This window comes from Ammospiza nelsoni, chromosome 7 (assembly GCF_027579445.1).
Source record: "Ammospiza nelsoni isolate bAmmNel1 chromosome 7, bAmmNel1.pri, whole genome shotgun sequence".
Classification (NCBI taxonomy): Eukaryota; Metazoa; Chordata; class Aves; order Passeriformes; family Passerellidae; genus Ammospiza; species Ammospiza nelsoni.
Window position 1 is genome coordinate 35,203,526 of NC_080639.1, and position 18,636 is coordinate 35,222,161.

General features: G+C 40.2%; 1 protein-coding gene across 1 annotated transcript in view; it reads right to left on the minus strand.

The window, feature by feature from the left end:
* LRP1B (LDL receptor related protein 1B) overlaps positions 1–18,636 on the minus strand; it is a 375,345-nt gene that overhangs the window by 283,551 nt on the left and 73,158 nt on the right. Inside the window, exons 2-4 of the mRNA XM_059476167.1 lie at positions 14,950–15,069; positions 12,829–12,957; positions 6,203–6,460 (exon numbers count right to left, since the gene is read on the minus strand). Coding sequence (XP_059332150.1) covers positions 6,203–6,460; positions 12,829–12,957; positions 14,950–15,046 — 484 coding nt within the window. The 5' untranslated portion in view covers positions 15,047–15,069. The remainder of the gene's footprint in view (positions 1–6,202; positions 6,461–12,828; positions 12,958–14,949; positions 15,070–18,636) is intronic.

Here is an 18,636-nt window from a genome sequence, read left to right on the forward strand (position 1 = left end):
GAAGAACAGATATCAGGCCAGCTTTGCTAGGAACAGAAGACAGACACAGGGTTTTGCCTAATGCCAATGCAAGATCAATTGTAAAAGCTGGATGAGTAACAAAGCTTGAAAAATAGTAACATCACATCTCTGAGGAACTAAAAAAATCCATTTGTGGCAATTAACAGTCAGTTAATAAATAGCTCTGGTGTCAAAAAGGATTAAGTGCAGATCACCTCTAGCTTTGAAGGGAAATGCCACCAAGTGAGGCTCTCTGCCATGGGAGCTTGGCACTCAAAGTGACACAACACAATGTTTGGTGACAATACTCAAACCAGTAGAACAATTCCCAAGCCAGATAGAGAAATCTGTACCCAAAAGATGCAGCAAAAGCAGACAGATCCTTCACAAATAATATTTAGAACCCCCTAAGAGAAGAAAGACCCTCTTAGGGTTGTAGCTATACAGATTATATCTTAACTTCTGTACAAACACTATTAAGAATTGAGGAAGAAACCTGATTATATTAATAATATTCATTAGAAAGGAGAATCAATTTGCAGTATACACCACAAAGATGATGCCCAAGTGATTGAGCTTGCTGGAGCAGAAAGGTTGAATGAAGAGATATGATCTACCCTTATCCTTCCACTGATAACCATCAAAAAGGCTGTGCAGAACCAAAAATCAGCAAAGACAAGGAGCTAAAGAGAGGAACACACTGATCAAAGGAAGTTTCTGTACAGGCCTGAGTCTCTAAAGGACTCTTGGCATTACAGGGGACAAAAAACTCTCTCAAAAAGGACAATTATCAGATAGCACCATTTCCTGCACTAAATAAAAGTCCATACTGTGCCAGGAAAGCACCTCATTGAGGCTGTATCAAATCCTAGATGAAAAGTTCTGTAAGTTCAAGAACACCAGAATGAGGGATCTAACAGTTGCAAAGAAAGCATTTCCTGTGTTGTGGAGGATAAACATCAAAAAAAAAAAAATCTGAAAGCATATGGAAATTAAAACAAAATGTAGACAGGGAAAGACAAAAATCCCAACAGACACTGAGGAATACATGAGGCAGACTCAGGAAAGATGCACAGGGCAGAGATGGACCAAGGATGACCCAAGGGGATCAATCCTGGTTCTCTGTGGAACATCACCAAGTTCCAGAACAATAACCTGTGCTGAACCTGTGTGAGGCAACATTCATGAGCCACCTGGGAGAGGACATCAATAACAAGGTGATGAGGCCCAATAAAAATGAGATTTCCAAAACAGCAAAGAGGATGGTCTGTTTTGAAGAACTGCAGGACCTTAGGAGACTGACTGGCTGGAGAGTGAAAGGAGATGGGAAAATACAGCTGAATAAACAGTGAATGAGAAAATCATCCTAGTTTTGTATATTTACTCTTGGCTCTGTCTAGAGCACTTAAGAAAGAGATGTTGACACTATTAAAAAAAAAAGAAAAAAATAAAATTAAAGCTAAAAAGCAAAAAAGCCCACCTTTGGACAAAGAAAGAAAGTCTATTATCCCAAAACCAGCATTTGACCTGTCTTCTTAGAAATGCAAGGACAGCAATGCAAGATCAGCCAGAGATGATCAGCTGACTTCTGTGGAGAAGCCCACACTCAGGAAAATTATTCAGTGAAACTCCCTTAGGACACTCTTCTCACCTCCCATTGGGGCCCCATGACTGATCCAGGTGCTCTGAACTCTACTAAGGAGCCATGTGAGGTATAAATCACCTTTATGTGAGGTATAAATCACCTTTGACATGAAACCTTCTCCTTTCTGTGCATCCTCAAGGCACATGGGCTGTCTGTCACAGGAGGAAAAGCAAACCCACATCCCACAACTGCGTGACAGCTCTCAGTGCCTGTCTGGAGCCAAGTTTGGGGCAGACTATGTAGGAATAAACACTTTTCCCCCAGATCTTCACAGTTTTGCTCCTGCAGAGTAAGCCAAACTTTGCTCTGATTTGCCATGAATATTCATGGCAATTCACAGGAATTTCTGACAGGAACACCATCTCCAGTGCTTGGGGTTTCCTTCACTCACTGAGCCTCATCATTGCCAGGGGAAATTACTGCAGCTACTCTGAACACAGCAGTGCTTATGGATAATCACTGCTGAGAAGTGGTTCAGCTCAGGAGTTGGAGGAGCCATTAGAGGGACTAAAATGAGGGAAGGAAACAGTAATGTACCCAAACAGACACTCCTGGATCGTCAGATTCCCTGGGCTCACTGTCTGATGTTCTTCACTCACATCCAAAAAGTGGGAGATCCAAAAAGCCAGCCAGAAGGTCAAGTAGAAGGTTCTGGGTCCCACAAGCAGAGAAGCAAATCCCTCTCCCTCCAGAGACTCCAGCCCCTCCAAACCACCCCCTGCTCCCAACCTGGGCAGGCAAAATCTGAATTCCTACAGAAGAAACAAGGTGTTTCTCTTAATCCAGAGCAGCCCTGTCCAAACACAGCTGCCAGGAGAAAAGCCTGTGCTCCTTCCCAGGTGAGGAGTGATCAGCTGTGGGCACAAAGCACAGGTGGCAAAGCTGAACACAGCATTGCTTGTGCTGTGCTGAGATAACTGAGTGCCAAGGAAAGCTGAATCAAACGTCAGCCAAGCAGAAAATATCATGCATCATCAGTGAAGCATCATCCAAGAAGAGATTTTGTTATATTCTGCGGAAGAATAGCAGCTAAAACCCAGGTTGTGCTGCCTGGTGCTGGTTTGTAGAGCACGAAAGGTGCTTGCAATGGTGAAGACACAAAATGACTCCTAAAATAAGGAAGAAGGACATTCTTGCATCCAGAGGATGCTGCTCTGGCCACCTCTCAGTGCCCACACACAAAAGCATTAATATAAGATTGCTCATCATGGCTTTGAAAGGGCAGAAAATTGGGAGATTTTCCACATTAGAAAGAAATTTTGTTAGTTTGGGCCTAGAGATATCAGTTTAAATAAATGATTGTTGCTGAAAGTCTCACTGTACTCACTGAAGTGGGCTGTGAGGTGTCAAGGAGCACCTCTGTTACCATGGACAGAGATTGTTCAAGCCTCCCTTACAGGAGAATCACCTCTGAAAGCCCATTTGGCTCCAGCACTGTCTGCATAAATCTTTCTCAAGAGAAAAATTTCCAGTTTCTCTTCCAAAAACAACTTTTTGGTCTTAAAAAGACAAAGATGAAACAACATGACAATGCCTGGCCTTGGCAGAGATCAAAATGCTGATACTGCTGTGCCCACAGAAAGCTGTGAGGGGATAAAACTACCAAACAAGCCCTGAGATGATAAATATTAAGAGTGAAATTAACCTAATTATTAAGCATGAGGGAGCATCTCTGGAGCTGTATCCTGTTCTCCAGAGCAAAAAACACCCAAGGGCAGGCTCAGCCTCTCCCCTTCTGCAGAGTGAGACACAGACCAAGTTCCCAGTGCTTCAAAGGATCTGATTCCATCCATCTGGGACTCATCCTCTCCAAAGTGAAGTCACATTGGACTCTTCTGAGGGTGAATGATAGGGAATTACAGTCCTCTAGTTTCCTTCTTTTGTGAATCCAAAGCTTATGTTCAGTACCTGGAGCTGGTGCTCTATGACCCATCATGAAAACCAAGTCATTTTCATAGTCCCCGCTTTCCTAGATGGAGACTTTCACCTTTAAAGATTATCTGTATTCTTTGTTCCTAACTACAAGACTTACTTGCCTTCACTGGAGAAAACACGTTGAATAAATCTACTTCAAGCAGTCCCAATCACTTTGTATAGCTGACTTTTCTAGCACTTTTTTTGTGTCAAATGTAGATTTTTTTTTTCCGACTAACAAAATGATTAGAAGATTAGAATAAAAAAGATAAATTCCACAAACACTGCTAAGAAAGCCTTTTATGGTTTTTTTTCTCCTAGTACTTTTAGGAATAACCAATTTCACACAAACACAAAAGAAAGTTTCCTATGAAGAACAGAATGTACAATTTTATGTGAATCACCCCATGGCCCTGACCATTTATTTGGCTTGAGCTGGCAGAGAATGCAATTACACTGGAAAACATTTTCCTTGACAGAGTAACAAAATTAATTTCCCTCATCAGGTGTAGTGCTGTATGATGAAGAGAAACAGCAGAAATGACCTGACAGGTAACAGAAGGTGGAGCGAAGAAAAAGGAGAATTTAAAATTAAAACTCAATTTTGCAGCAGCCACAAGATTATCTGACAAATACACCAGGCAGAGCAACATGAGATCCCTGCCATGTCCTGGCAGGAATAACTCCAGGGGTGTCTAGAAGATCCTAATTAGGTGAACAAAAGCAAGTTTCATGCTGTTTCTTCCTCTGAGGAGACATGCCCAGACCATGGGGATTGATGCAGCTCCACTGAGCAACACAGCAGAAGTGTCTGTGGATGTGTGTGCTTGGGAAAAACACTCCCACAGCTACATCTGGGAGAGTGTGTCAGTCAGAGCTCCCAAAGTTGTTTTATTGAACTCCCTAAGCACTACTTCCCAAATCAAAATCAAAGAAAAAGTCAAAGCAAGTCTCTACAGTCAGTTCATATCCAAGGGAATTATTATTCTTCATCTAAATAAGATTGAATGATTACCATGAGGTTTGAGAAGAATATTAGATACCACAAGCTGGTGTGTGCTTGGCATTATGAAAAATGAGCAGCTCATTAATTCCAGCACTGTGTTCATGTCAAACCCATCCCAGGGCCCTGATTTTGCAAACAGATGCAGTGCTGCAGGTTTGGCCAGCACAGGAGCAGAAATTCCCTGGACATGCAGGGAACAGAGGGACAGGAACACAGGGCCACTCTGATGGTGCAAACATCATGGCAGAACACACACACACAGAGTTCAAAACAAAGCACATTCTGCCCAGGACTGTGTTTAATTTGATTTTTTTTTGCTAGTTGTTGTGCTAAATCTGATTCCTTTTCATTTTTAGTATTGTCCTAGTAGCAAAGAATGGCTCTCGAACTTTATGTAGCACTATTTTGGCAGAGAAAAAGAAGCCTTTTACATTTCTTCCATTGCACTGCTGGTTTTGTAACTCCCACACATTATAGTTAGCCCATGTGGGAATCAACAAATTAGAAAGTTTTGGGAAAGCTGCAAAGGGCAGGCCTCAGAGACAGCAGAACTGTGATCAGAGCTAAGCAGCAGCCATGAGATTGGTCAGCAGAAAAATTATGTAAAATATAGAAAAATAAGGAGAAAAAGAACAACGGTCTGTGTATTAACACTTGTCTATAATAACTCCATAAGCTACAGAAAAGTTTATCTAGCAAGATATTAGGAAGTTTGAAGCTTAATAATGGAGCTCTGTGCATTGTGTTTTAATGCTCACAAGCAGGTATTGTATTTGAAAAAAGCAAGCATTGTTTAACCAAAGGTACCTGTGCTTATAGTGCTTGGATAGAATACTGTCAATGTGCTTTTGCTTTGTGTGATTGGTCAAAAAACGTATAAAGTGAGTTGTGACATTAAGTTCTTGGTCTGCTGCCTGGGATGTGAGCTGGTGGCACCTTCCCATTGTCATAACCAAGTAAGGAGACTGATGCTGGAAAATCAAACAGCTCAAGGCACATTCCACAGCATCCCCACCCTGTTTGTGATTTGTACACAGACTCCCCAACAACAGCCTATAAAACCACACATCTTAAAAACCTCTGCACAGACACAAACACTGCAGCTCAGGCTGTGTCACAGACATCTTTTCATAAAAATCCTTTCTTTAGGATTTTTCCCCTTTCTGAGAAGCTGTGGCCTCAGGAACAAAATGTAAACAATGGTTATCTGCTGCTGTGGGATGCAACAGGTGCATCTGGGATTGGTCTTGGGTGAATGTTTGGATTTACTGACCACTCACAGCAGAGCTGTTCTTGCTTTCTGCCTGGACACAGAACTTTGTTATTCATTCCTTTTCTATTCTTAGCTTAGCAAGTTTCTGAGAACTTTTCTCTCTATTCCTATTAGCATAGTAATAATATAACATATAGCATAAAATAATAAATCAAGCCTTCTGAACACGAGGTCAACATTCTCGTCTCTCTCTTCACCCTGCAAAACCCTTGCAAGCCCTGTCACAAGGCTGAATATGTGAGTGACAAACCCTAAAACCACTTCAGTGTGAGCTGCAATATTTAATGCCTCAAGACTCTTTAGCTACAAGCCCAAAACCACTTCTGCAGGCTCCCGTTTGCCAGGACAGACACCAGACACTCACTGTGAAGGTTCTGGGCGATGCTCACTGTCCACTCCTCTGGAGAGGCGCCCGCTGTGGGGATCTTGGAGCACTTGAGCTGCCTGGAGAGGTCTCGGGACTCCAGCCAGCACAGGGTGTCCTCCCTGTGGCTGAAATCCAGGGTGACCACTGCAGATCCCTTCACTGGGCTCCAGGCAGACACCCTGCTGCCGTTCAGGTGCAAAACCTCAACCTTCTCAGGGCTTGCAACCAGAAGAAGAGGAGGCCTGTCAGCAGGCTCTGAAAACAAAGTGAGGAGAGTTTAAGTGATTAACAGGCTGTGTATTTCATTTTTATCTTTTCGGTTTTAATGTAGTTTTTAATGTTCTTACCTGCTTCTTTTAAGATATGTAATAAATTGGTTTTGCTTTTATTTTCATAACTATCATATATTCCCAATTATTAGTCTATTTTATCCTGCTGTTCCAATGGTTCACATCATTAAAGAAAATTAATTACCCCAGCCTCACAGCCTCTGTTTAATTCCAAGTATCATTATTGCAACATTTTTCATGCCTAAGTCATAAAATGAAATACAACTTATGCAAATGATCTCTATCCAGATTACTGGAATTTCAAAAAGAATTAAGGCCAGAAAAACCTGCAGAACTCATGAGGACACATGAAATTTTAAGATGCTTATCATTTTAAAATAGGACACAATCTGAGGAGGGGGTGCCACTCAAAGAAGTTATAACCAACCTGGCAATAATTCCAGTGCACTGAAACCTTAAAGCATAGAAACTCTGCAATTTAGGCACATTTGGAAAAAAAATTGTGTTGCCACATCAGAAGGTCTCACCCCAATGTAATCTGCTTGTTTTCAAAGGAATGCATCAATGTTTGAACACTGCATTGACATGCAGCCCTTCCAATCAACATTCCACCTAATGGAGTTCTCAAATTTTCACTAAGCAGTTCCAGATGTCTAAATGGTGGAAAAATGGCATAAATAAAAGGATTTGACAAATGGCACTTCATCAGCAGGTCTGATTAAAGAGAAAAGAATATTTCAGTGAGTACAGTGCTCAGTGCCCAGTCTCACACAAAGCCACAGCAAAAGGTGTTCTGTTCTTTGGAAATATCTGCTTTTATTTCAACCTTATTTTAATAAGATTTTTTTTGAATCATAAAATAAATAAATATTTGTTTATTTCTATAAAGCTTCAGTATGCATTCTTTCTAATGTGGATTTCATTTACTCATTTATTTTCATTCTGTAAAGTATATTCTGTATTGTTACACATCTTGTCCCTCTCCAGTGCATCCCACATGAACATTTGTAAATCCACACTTCTGCAGCGTTACTTTTGGAACTTCCTGCCTGTCCTCATCATCCCCACAGTCCCTTCCACCCATCAGATCAGATCCAAGCATTATTTTGCTTTGAATTTCAAAAGATATCCAGGAACTACAGGGATTGAATTTCTTTGCAAAACAATCCCTTGAGGTGTAAGCCATGAGTGAAGCTCTTGAGTCTTGTTTTCTTTGTTTGTTTTTCCCTTTCCAAAAGATAAAATAGTGGAGGGGAGGGGGGAATTCTCACTAAGCAATTTTTTGTTTGAAACCTGCCAGGTAGGTCCCTTTGCAGTCAGTGCCTGTGAATCTCTCTTTCCCCTTGTTCTCAGCAACTTTTGCCACCCTTGAGGAAAGGCAGATTTAGGAACTTGTGTCCCTATCACCCACTCACCCCAGACTGGTACAAAAGGAGAGTTTCCATCTGCATCCTGCTGAGTCTGGGGATTTATTTTCACATCCAACAGCTCCGTGCTCAGCTTCTCTCTCCCCACAAAATAACACCACTGCCTGCTTCTGGATTCAATCACTCTTTCCCCAGCTCCCAGCAGTGTGGAAAGACCTTTATTATGATTTTTTTGCTCTTATTCTGTGTGTTAAGCTGGATATTTCCACAGCCTGCAGTATACTAAAGCCTCAAAGAGAGGGCAGCTCACAGGAGCTGTTTGCAGTTTCAAAGCCACCACGTGGTTTAGGTTTAGGGAGAGAGAACCAGAGCTTTTCTTTGAACTGACCTCCTGAAAGCTGTAACCAGGATTTAATACCTCACTAAACTCCAGAGAAAGGCTGTATTTTGGTATTGGGGTCTAAGACATAAAGGAATTCTTAAAAGGAATTCAGTTCAACCCTCTTGAGCAGCGGTTGTAATCAAACCTGGCTGCAGACAAAGGTGCTGCAAGGACCTGTGGCATTGCCAAGAAGTTCTGCTCAGCAGGCACCATTACACATTAAAAATACAGAAACTGGATTACTGGCCTTGAAATTGTATTTTTAAAGCATAAATACATTAAATAATTCAATGGATTAAAGCAGTTAATCATGGTTTTGCACAGTGGGGTAGATTACCTGCTTCCTTCAGTGTTGCTCAGATAAAGGCTGATTTCAAAATTTGAAAAATATAATGTATTGATAATAAAAATGTACAAAATATATACATTTCATAAAAATATATAAATTAACTTACTGTACAGCATAATGCAGATGAAAAACAGGAGATACTAAGAAAAATCAAGTCTTCGCTCTCACAAAAACTGCTTGTCTGTTCCTGGAGAACAGATTCTACACAGCTTAAAAGTTTAGTGGACAGATTTCGGGTGAGTTCCAGTGAGCTGACAGCAGCTTTTTAAACAAGTGGACTTCATGTGTGTTATTTTCACAAGTTTTTCTTTTTTTTTTTTTCCCCCCCCATTTTATAGTAAAGATAAGATGTGAATAGCTCTTTAATCCAGGGAAGTTTTATGATTCATCCTTCTTGACTAAAATGAAAGCATCCTCCTTTGAATTATGTTTAAGATAGAGTGGTGAAAAGATGAAAGGCTTGCATTTCCCTCCTACCTGATCTTGTCTAAAATACAGATCAATAAGTGATGCCACAACAAATCAGAAATGAAGGTGTTTTGCACTGCCAACAGATTTCTCATCTGAAGCAAAACTCAGAAATGCCAGCATTTTCTATTTTTTCCACCACAATGATATGAAAGGCATAAAGCCCAGAATTCAGGGTTTACAAACAGCTTCAACCCCCTTTTCCTGGGGTATACATTGTAAATCATAAGAGCTTTGCTGTCCCCATGGTATGTATTGTATAAAAATCTGAAAAAATACTCAGACCAATTTATTTTTACATTATTTTTGATGTTTAACCATAATGTACCTCACAAATGAGTTGTTTTATTTCTAAAGTTTTACAACTTATTTTCATGAGATTTTACAAGAAAATTGTGTTGTCAAATCAGTTAAACAGGGCTGAGTTTTTTTCCTAAAAGCTAGATTTTTTTTCTTTAGTTATTATCGGTTCATCCCTCTTCATCTACACGACAAATGTTTCTCACCACACAGCATTTCTCTCTAGATTGGCCTTGGAGATTTAAAATATACCAGGAACTTTTGTAAAACAGATGAATTTCTTTTCCTCAGCTAGATATTCCCAATTCTGTAATTTTCTTTCCTTAAATACTCTTCTCATCGCATGCAGACTTTGCAATTTAGGCATAAAAACCTAGTAAACAAGTAAGTTCTTCAATTCTGTTCAGCAAAGCTGTGTTTTGTTTCATTTTCACCTCAGAAGAAACCATTAACTGCCTCTTTATTCATAAAAGAAAATATGCTTAAAAAGTCTGGAAAAAAAAACCCACAGCGAACCCCCAGCTGTTTTGATACCCATTTTAACATCCTTCCCAAAGGGAATGTGCAGCTAAAAGCTTTCAGATCCAGAGTTATTTAATTGTGCCGAGGAAGAAAATGCAGAATTTAATGAGGGAGAGACCTCAGCACCTTCCCAGCCTGAAGGGCAGCAAGGAGCAGATTTTGGGGAGCTTTTTGCTAATTTTGCCACCCCACACGTGCAGAGATGGTTGAGAGGGGAAAGGATCTGAGGCCACCCAGCATTTGATGGATCTGTGGGGTCACCACAATGTCCCCAACCCTGGCAGGGCTCCTGCAGGTACCAACAAGTGTCACCTGCTCAGCACCTCTCTGCTCCTCATGCAAATAGGGAAGGTGAGAGGATTTCTAGAAAGCTGTGAAACCTCAGAAACAGTAAAGAACTTCCAGCTAGTTGTGGCTGTAAAGCCTGAAAGCAGCAAAGTTACAGCAGTACAGCAAGCAAGGACATGAAACAATAATTTGAGTTTTAGACTTGTCTAAGATAGACATTAAGACTACAGGAAAATTTTAGAAAAATATGTTCAGCAAGATAGTAGAAAGTTTTAGGCTTAATAATGGAATATTGTGTATTGTTAATGGAAGGCATACAAATTTTCATGAAGCACATGTACTTTTAGTGATTGGCTAGAACAATGATCTGTAAGCTGTAGTGTCACCGACACATTTTATGAAAAATCCTTTCCTTAGGATTTTTTCTCCTGAGAAGCTGGGAGGCCTCAGGAACAAAATGCAAACAATGGTTATCTGCTGCTGTGGAATGCAACAGGTGCATCTGTGATTGGTCTTGTGTGGTTGTTTCTAATTAATGGCCAATCACAGTCAGCTGGCTCAGACTCTGTCCAACACACAAGCCTTTGTTATCATTCCTTCTTTTTCTATCTTAGCTGGCTTTCTGTTGAAATCCTTTCTTCTATTCTTTTAATATAGTTTCAATATAATATATAATAAAATAATAAACCAGCCTTCTGAAACATGCAGTCAACATTCTCATCACTTCCCTCATCCTGGGACCCCTGCACACCACCACACCTTAGCAATAAGCTATTGGCTAGAAACTTTTTTAAATGCTCTGTAACAAAGAAATCTTTGGCTGCTGCTGGCAAGATTTGAGCTGTTTCCATCTTTCAATTATCTCAACCATGAAATGGGGCTGATGCCACAATAAAGCCCAAGGGATGTGTCCCAGCAGTCCCACCCCATTTGTCCAAACCTCCAACTCTCTCCTCAGTGCTCAGAAAGCTGCCAGCTCATTCCCAGAGCCAGCTGGGGTGTTTGGTGCTCGGGGTTGTGCCGTGCTCAGGATCTCAGCATGGATGGGAATTCACATTCAGAGCAGATCTGCAGTTATTAACGTTGAAAGCTGCACAGAAAGCCCAGCCTACAGCTCTAGTGCTGCTTCTTATCTCTCACAGCTTTTACACACAGAGCTGAATGTTCCTCAGCTCATTTTCTTCATCTGCTTGACAACTACTTTTGCCAAATGTCGACAAAGAAGAGAGGCTGCTCTTTTTCCATCCTTATTTGCTTTAGGTTCTTTAAGGAGAAAATTTGATAGGTTTTCTAAGGGCTGGGTTTCTTTTTTCCTTAGACACCTGCTTTTTTTTCCCCTTGGATTCTGTTCTGATCCAAAGCTAGCTTGTTTTCAAAAAACCTAAAGTAATGGGGAGCACTCATTTCTGTGCAGCACCATGACCCTGCTTTGTATTGTCCTACAGGGATTTCTTTGATTAATGAGTAGTGATTCCATTCTGAGAATACCAAAATGTGAAAACTTCTGTCAAATAAACATGATAAAGTAGCAAAAACTGCAGAGAAGTCCCTTATTAATGTGATTTGTTTCATCTTGACACCAACAGCTAACTACAACTCTCAGTTGTTACTCAGTTTTCTGTGTGTAAAAAGGGAAAATAAAAGGGTCATCTCAAGTCCAGTACTGGCACCATGAGCATTTCCTGATCTAGAATTGCATTTTTGATTTTCATGAGATGGAGAAAGAAGAATAATAAATTATTTTAACTTTGCATGGGCTGTCATCTCACACGACTTCAGGGTCTATTGAAAAAGAAAAATGTCCATGTATGGATCAAGAAAACCAGTATAAGCAGGAAAACACTCTTTTACGCCTAGTGGTGATCAAGGAAGGACATATTTAGTAACACTCTTTAGGTGAAGAAGCCTCAAAACTATCACTAGACCTTTCCATTTTCTGATGGTAAAATAGTTACAAAAAGGAAGCCTTAAAAATATATATACAATAAACATTACTTCATACCCAGCTGCACATGCTTCAGCATTGTGGATGTTGAAGAATTCCTTAAGGAACTTCTATTGTGCTTTAATATAAAAGCATTGTTAATTCATTATGCTGAATAAGAAAACACTGTGTACTATATTGCCTCATTAAGCACAATTGACTAATTTCCTCAAATACCCAATCCACTATAAGTAATGAAAACATGCACTAAGCAACAAAAAGCCTCATGTGAATATGTATATCAGGAAATTCACCTCTTGGGATGATGCAAGGACAAAGCAATCTCATGGTTTTTTTCATCCTAAGGGTACAATTACCTCATGATCATTTCCCCTGTCTCCATTGTCTTCCCAGAGTAAACAGCCTTTTTTTGTTTGTGTGAGGAAAATCTTTGATTTATTTATGAACAGGGAAACTGGGAACTCTTCTAACCTTGGCTGAATTGAGTATTTTGCTTTAATTAATAATATCCAGATAATAACTTTTGATATTTCCCTTGGAGTATTGTCTTAATAAGTGAATATTTTTTTTCCTAAGCTTGTTGTGCAGCTCTTTGTAGTGCAGTGAAACAAAGTTCATCTCACCTGTGTTCATCTCTGTCTTTTCACACGAATCCTCCAGCACAAAACCACAAAATATTTTCAGGAAGGTAAAAAAAGAAGTTAAAACTTACTATTTTTGGCCTTGCAGGACTTGTTATCAGGCTGAAGCACGTAACCCTCCACACAGCTGCAAGTGTAGGAGCCTTCTGTATTTACACACATCTGGCTGCAGCTTCCATACGTGTCACATTCATTCACATCTAAAGGGACATTAACAAGGTCCAGTTTAGGGATTAGGAAAAAAAGAAAAATTCAATAAAATTGAGTATATTCTAAGCGAGTTTTATAAGTCATGAATCATTTTGGTGGGAGGCCTGATGTTTTTCCTTTCCCAAACCACGAATTTATCAGGGATGTTGGCTGTTGAAATCACTCAAGTAGCCAGAAAGAAGGGCAGGAGTTCTCAAGTTCAATAGCTCTTAATTTTGAAAGATAAAACCTTCATTATTTCAAGTAGTCTCCAATGCCTGCATCATGTCAGGGAGACATTTGGGTCCTTGTTAGCAGTACAGATCACTAGTTATCAGGGTTGATGAATGGAGCAACATTTCAGGAGAGCAAGTAATTGATTACCCTTCTCAACCTATTTATGCTGGCAATGTCTTACAGTTCCTTAAATGAGCTGTCACCATGTCTCCATTAAACCACCATCCAACATCAAAAACTATGTACTCCTCTAATAAATATAAAGAACATTTTTCTCAACTAGGGTGTATAAAAATAATACCATAAAATCAAGATATGCTATTAAACAGTGGTTGAGGGTTTAAGTAATAAACTGACATTCTAAAAAAAAATTCCACTGTTTAAATTATTTCCTGAGATATATTTTTAATCACAAAACATGACAACCATAGAGAGAAAGAACTTATAATAAATTTTATTTATGAAGAATCTGGCTCAGTACTTTTAGTTGGAGAGAGAAGTGTTTGGTAGTGAGAACATCCATAGGGCCATAGAGCTCCAATATGATTATTAATAGAGAAAAATAAAGTAAGAAACAAACACCTGGATAGAGATTGAAGAAGTCATATACTTCAAAAATGGAAGAGAACAGTCTACAATTTAAATCTACAATTAATTACTCCAAAATAATGTTCCCAGCTAAATTGTGTAACCTTGGGAGGCTCCATTTATAAAATTCTAATCTAGGTGTGACTTCATGGCTGTGAGGTGAAACACTTCAAGTTTTAGAGGCTCTCCTGGTGGGCAGGTGTGGACAGGGAGCAGCTCACACAACTGAGCTGTAGCTCCAGAACTGCTCCAGACCAGCTGAGCTGTGGGAAATAGCAAAGGTAAAATGATGCTTAAAGCAACATTGTATGAAGCAGGCAGAACTGAACTTTTAGTGATTGGCTAGAATAATTCTCTGTAAGCTTTAGCAATATGCTGTTGGCTAGAAAGTTTTTAAAACACTCTGTAATAAAGAAAAATCTTTGGCTGCTGGCAGTATGTGAGCTGTTACCATCTTCCAATTGTCTCAACCACGCAATGAGGCCGACACTACAATAAAGCTCAAAGAACATATCCCAACAGTCCCATCCTGTTTGTGAAAAACCTCAACACACTGATCCTTCAGTGGCTTCAGGGGAGCTGCTGCTGGGGCACAGGAGCATCAGAGAGTCAGGAGGGAGCTCCTGACTCTCATTTTAAGGACAGTTTTGTCACAGACACATTTTATGAAAAATACTTTCCTTAGGATTTTTTCTCCTGAGAAGCTGGGAGGCCTCGGGAACAAAATGTAAACAATGGTTATCTGCTGCTGTGGAATGCAACAGGTGCATCTGTGATTGGTCTCATGTGGTTGTTTCTAATCAATGGCCAATGTACTCTCTGTCTGAGTCACAAGCTTTTGTTATCATTCATTCCTTCTCTATTCTTAGCCAGCCTTCTGATGAAATAATTTCTTCTATTCTTTTAGTACAGTTTTAATATATATCATAAAACAATAAATCAAGTCTTCTGAAACATGGAGTCAGATCCTCTTCTCCTAAGACCCCTGCAAACACCGTCCCACACTCTTTCCCATTCCCTGCCCCAAACGCCCACGCTTGTCCCTGACCAACGCCTTTGAAGAAGGATGAGGAAGCAACATTTCTATGCTGGTTGTCCACCAGCTCCCTGGCCCTGAGAGCCAGCAGGGATCCGTGGAGACACCTGGATGTTGATGTTACACGGAATTTCTTGCTTACCTGTGCAGCTTCTCCTGTCAGTGCTGGTTTCGTATCCATCCCCGCAGTAGCAGCGGGTGCCGTTCCTGGTGATGGCACATCTGTGCTGGCAATTCATCTGCTGGCACTTGGGGAGCAGCTCTGGGAATGGCAACAGGGCAAGATGTTACTAAATGGTTGTGTTATCCCTGAATCTCAAACTTTAGAAACACTGAAATATGTTTAAGTGCATGTCTCAGGAAGGAAGCACCACTACCATGTACATTAGCTGGGAATACATTAGACACACACCCTGTAAAGAGCTTGCTATGAAAACTGCATGTCAGCAAGTTAAACGTTGGAAATCAACATTTTATTACTACCAAGAGTTGCTCACAAGTTTATAATTGAAGTGTATTGTTGCTCTGCTTAAACATCCATTTTCTGCATGTTAGTCATAACTATTGTTGGTAAAAAAAAACCAAAGCAAAACCAATCCTGAAGTGGTAACAGCTATAAAAAATTATTTTTCCAAATTTTTCAACACCTATGCCTTTATTATTCCTCATACCAATTGATTTTCTAACTTTAAGCTTATTTTGATTTGAAGATGCACTCAAAACCTTCACACCAGACAATGGGGATACATTCTGACTCAACAATTTAACATTGGACATGTAATGCTGGATAAACCCATGGAGATTATATATGTCACTACTGTAGACATCCTTCATAGAATGTGCTTAAACACACACAATCAGCACAAGGCATGATGCAAACACACTGTAGAAATCGTGTAGAAATACAGACTACAATGTTTTCCAGAAGGAAACAGCACAAAACCAAACAAAAGCCACTCCAACCATTCCCAGCCTCAAGCTGTGTCCTGTGTCTCAATAATTTTGCTGATCAAAAAAAAAAAAAAATGTTTTAATGAACAACACTTTTTTCCCTCCAGGAAAAGGAAAAAAAAAATTGAGAAACCCAGCTTAAGGAGGTGCTCTGAGGGTATTTTTCAAAACTATGCAGATGAGTCAGAAAAGAACCTGCAAATGGACAGAGAAATTTCTGCTACAGGGCTGGGTATGACCTAAAGAAAAAGAGAAATCTGTATCCTAATATGTGAACAGTTTTAATCCATTTGATCATTATTCATCGAGTTCTGCTTGGGAGTAGGATGAACATGAATATGAAGAGTCTCTATCAGCATCTGAGCCCTGGAGCTTCCATTCTGGAGCGACTGCCGCTGTCAAAATTAGGCTGAAATTTTGGGAGAAAAGTGGATGTGGCTGGCACACAAAGTTACTACCTATCCTAATGCAACTATTCTGAAAAGAATGTGGTTTCACACAATTTTCTCAGGGCATTCCCTAGAGCTCTTTGCCACACCATCTACAGACTGCCCAGAGGTCCATAAACCGCACACCGTCTAAATCTGCTCATTTTCCCTGTGGTTTCTGGTATATTTCTCTGCCTTTTGGGCCCCTGTGCATTGGAAGATAATATATTTTGTGGCTGTAGCTGGCTTTGTTGTATTCCTGTCCCTAGTCCTTAAATCTGCTACATTTTTGCAAGAAAAGTCCCACATAGAGGATAAACTGGAAAACTTCCCTAAAATGGTTCTACAGGCTGAGATGCAGAACTGTTGATTTAATACATCTACCTGAACAAAATCAACACATACATCTCATTTTCTGCGCAAACAGGGATCAACCATCCTTTACCACCTATAATTTTATTCCTCCAATATTTGGCTGGTGCTGCACAGCCAGGAGCTCCTACTGGAAGAGAACTGCTTGACTCACAGTGAGTCTTGGTTTGTTTGCAATCTTTCCTTAATGGATGCAGGCAGGCAGCAGCTTGAACCAGAGCAGAGCTGCACACAGCCAGGAAAGCTGGAGAGCAGCGACAATAAATTGGCAAGTGAAGCCCATTTGGGGAAAATTAAAAACAAAAATAAAATTTAAAAAACCCAAAAAAAAAAAAAAAAGAAAAAAAAAACCACCCCAGCAACAACAACAAAAGTTTATCTGCTCTTTTTTTCCCCACAAAAAATGGTAGTATTTCATTAAAGTTATTCCAGTATCATATGAGTGGCTTTTAGCAATAAAATGGTTGCATTTTCTTTACAAAACCATTAAAGAACCACTGTTAGCTGCCATCTGTTTCTGACTTCTGACTGACATTTTCCCTCCTCCTCTAAACTATACATCAGATAATTTCAAATACATTTTGGTTTTTTATTGTGACAGACACTTTTTGGCCCCAGAAATTTTTGCTCTGTTGCTGATCTGCTAACCCTGCCAGGGGAACCCATAAGTGAAAAAGCAAAAAACACAATAATAATGGAGGGTAAGAGATAGAATATAACAAAGCAGAATAGATTAGGAAAGAATATTTCATTTGAAAGGGATCTACAATGATCATTTAGTCCAACTGCCTGTGCCCTTCAGGGCTGACCAAGAGTTAGGGGCATGTTCTTAATGCCTCTACCTGATGCCTTTAATAAATAAAACATTAAACACTAGAATAGCAAATGTATTTTCTACTTTACTAGCTAGTTTGTAAAAGCTGTAATAGTGATCCTGAAAACCTTTGGAAGAAAACAGAGTTTGACTGCCTCTGGCAATGTTTGAAATATTGAAGGACAAGCTATGGAAGACAGTGTATACATTTAAGGCTTGGTTAGATTTGTAACAGGTTTCTGGGGAAGTGAGGAGGCAAAGAAAAATCATGAAGCAGAACACTGATATTTTTAATGCTCCAGCTAGGACATATAAAGAGATAAAAGCCAGGGACTGTCATTTCTTGTCTCCTCTAAGATTCTGCACCCACTTTGATCTCCCTTTCTCAGCCAGAACTGGTTTACAAAGTACACAGGCAGTGAAGAATGAGCATCACTGAGCTTTCCACTTTCATCACAGCTACAGAAACCTCTGCATTTGTCAAAGCCTGGTATTTCTGCTGCAAGATTTAAAGGAAGGAGCTGCACTGAAGGAAACAACAGGAGAGAGCTTTAGAGCTCTCTGGCAGAGCCACAGTTCAAGACAAGGAGCTGCAGAGCAAGCCCTGAGATTTGCAGAAATACGGGGTAGCAGAAGCAGCTGTGAGCACCTTTAGGATGATCTGTTTTCCCCAAACCCAGGGAGTAGTGCCAATTCATCCAACTCTGATTTAGGTCATTTTGTTCAGCATTTTCTTCCTTCCACAGGAGACATGAAGGGCAGCATTTTTTACTCCCCTGCATCTCTATGAACTCTCTGAAGTTGTGAGCCAGGTCTGCCACAAAAGCCACCCATGCCAATCTTGTGCTTCCTGCCTTTCATGCTGCTCTAACTCCAGGCACCTGGTCCCACAGGAGAGCAGCCAGTCAGGCAAAGATGCTGCTGATCTCATCTCCCCTGAAGTGATACACCTTTGACAATGACTCAGAGGAGCTGTAAGCTTCCTGGACAAACTGCTCCCACAGGAATTTGCTGTAATAAAATCCTGCCTTCATTTATTCCTTCTGTGTTCAATGAAACACACTGCTTATCACAGCTCATTCAAGATGAATGATATAAGGAACTAACTTCTCCTGAATGGCTTTTTAATGAAAGGTTCAAGCAATTGATCTGACTATCCTTTTTGTCAGTTCCTCCTGGGCTGACATGAGGTTCACAAAGGGTTCATACCAGGTTCTCATGCTCAGATGTTTTAGTTGTTTCTACAAAAGGGAAAAGAAGCTCA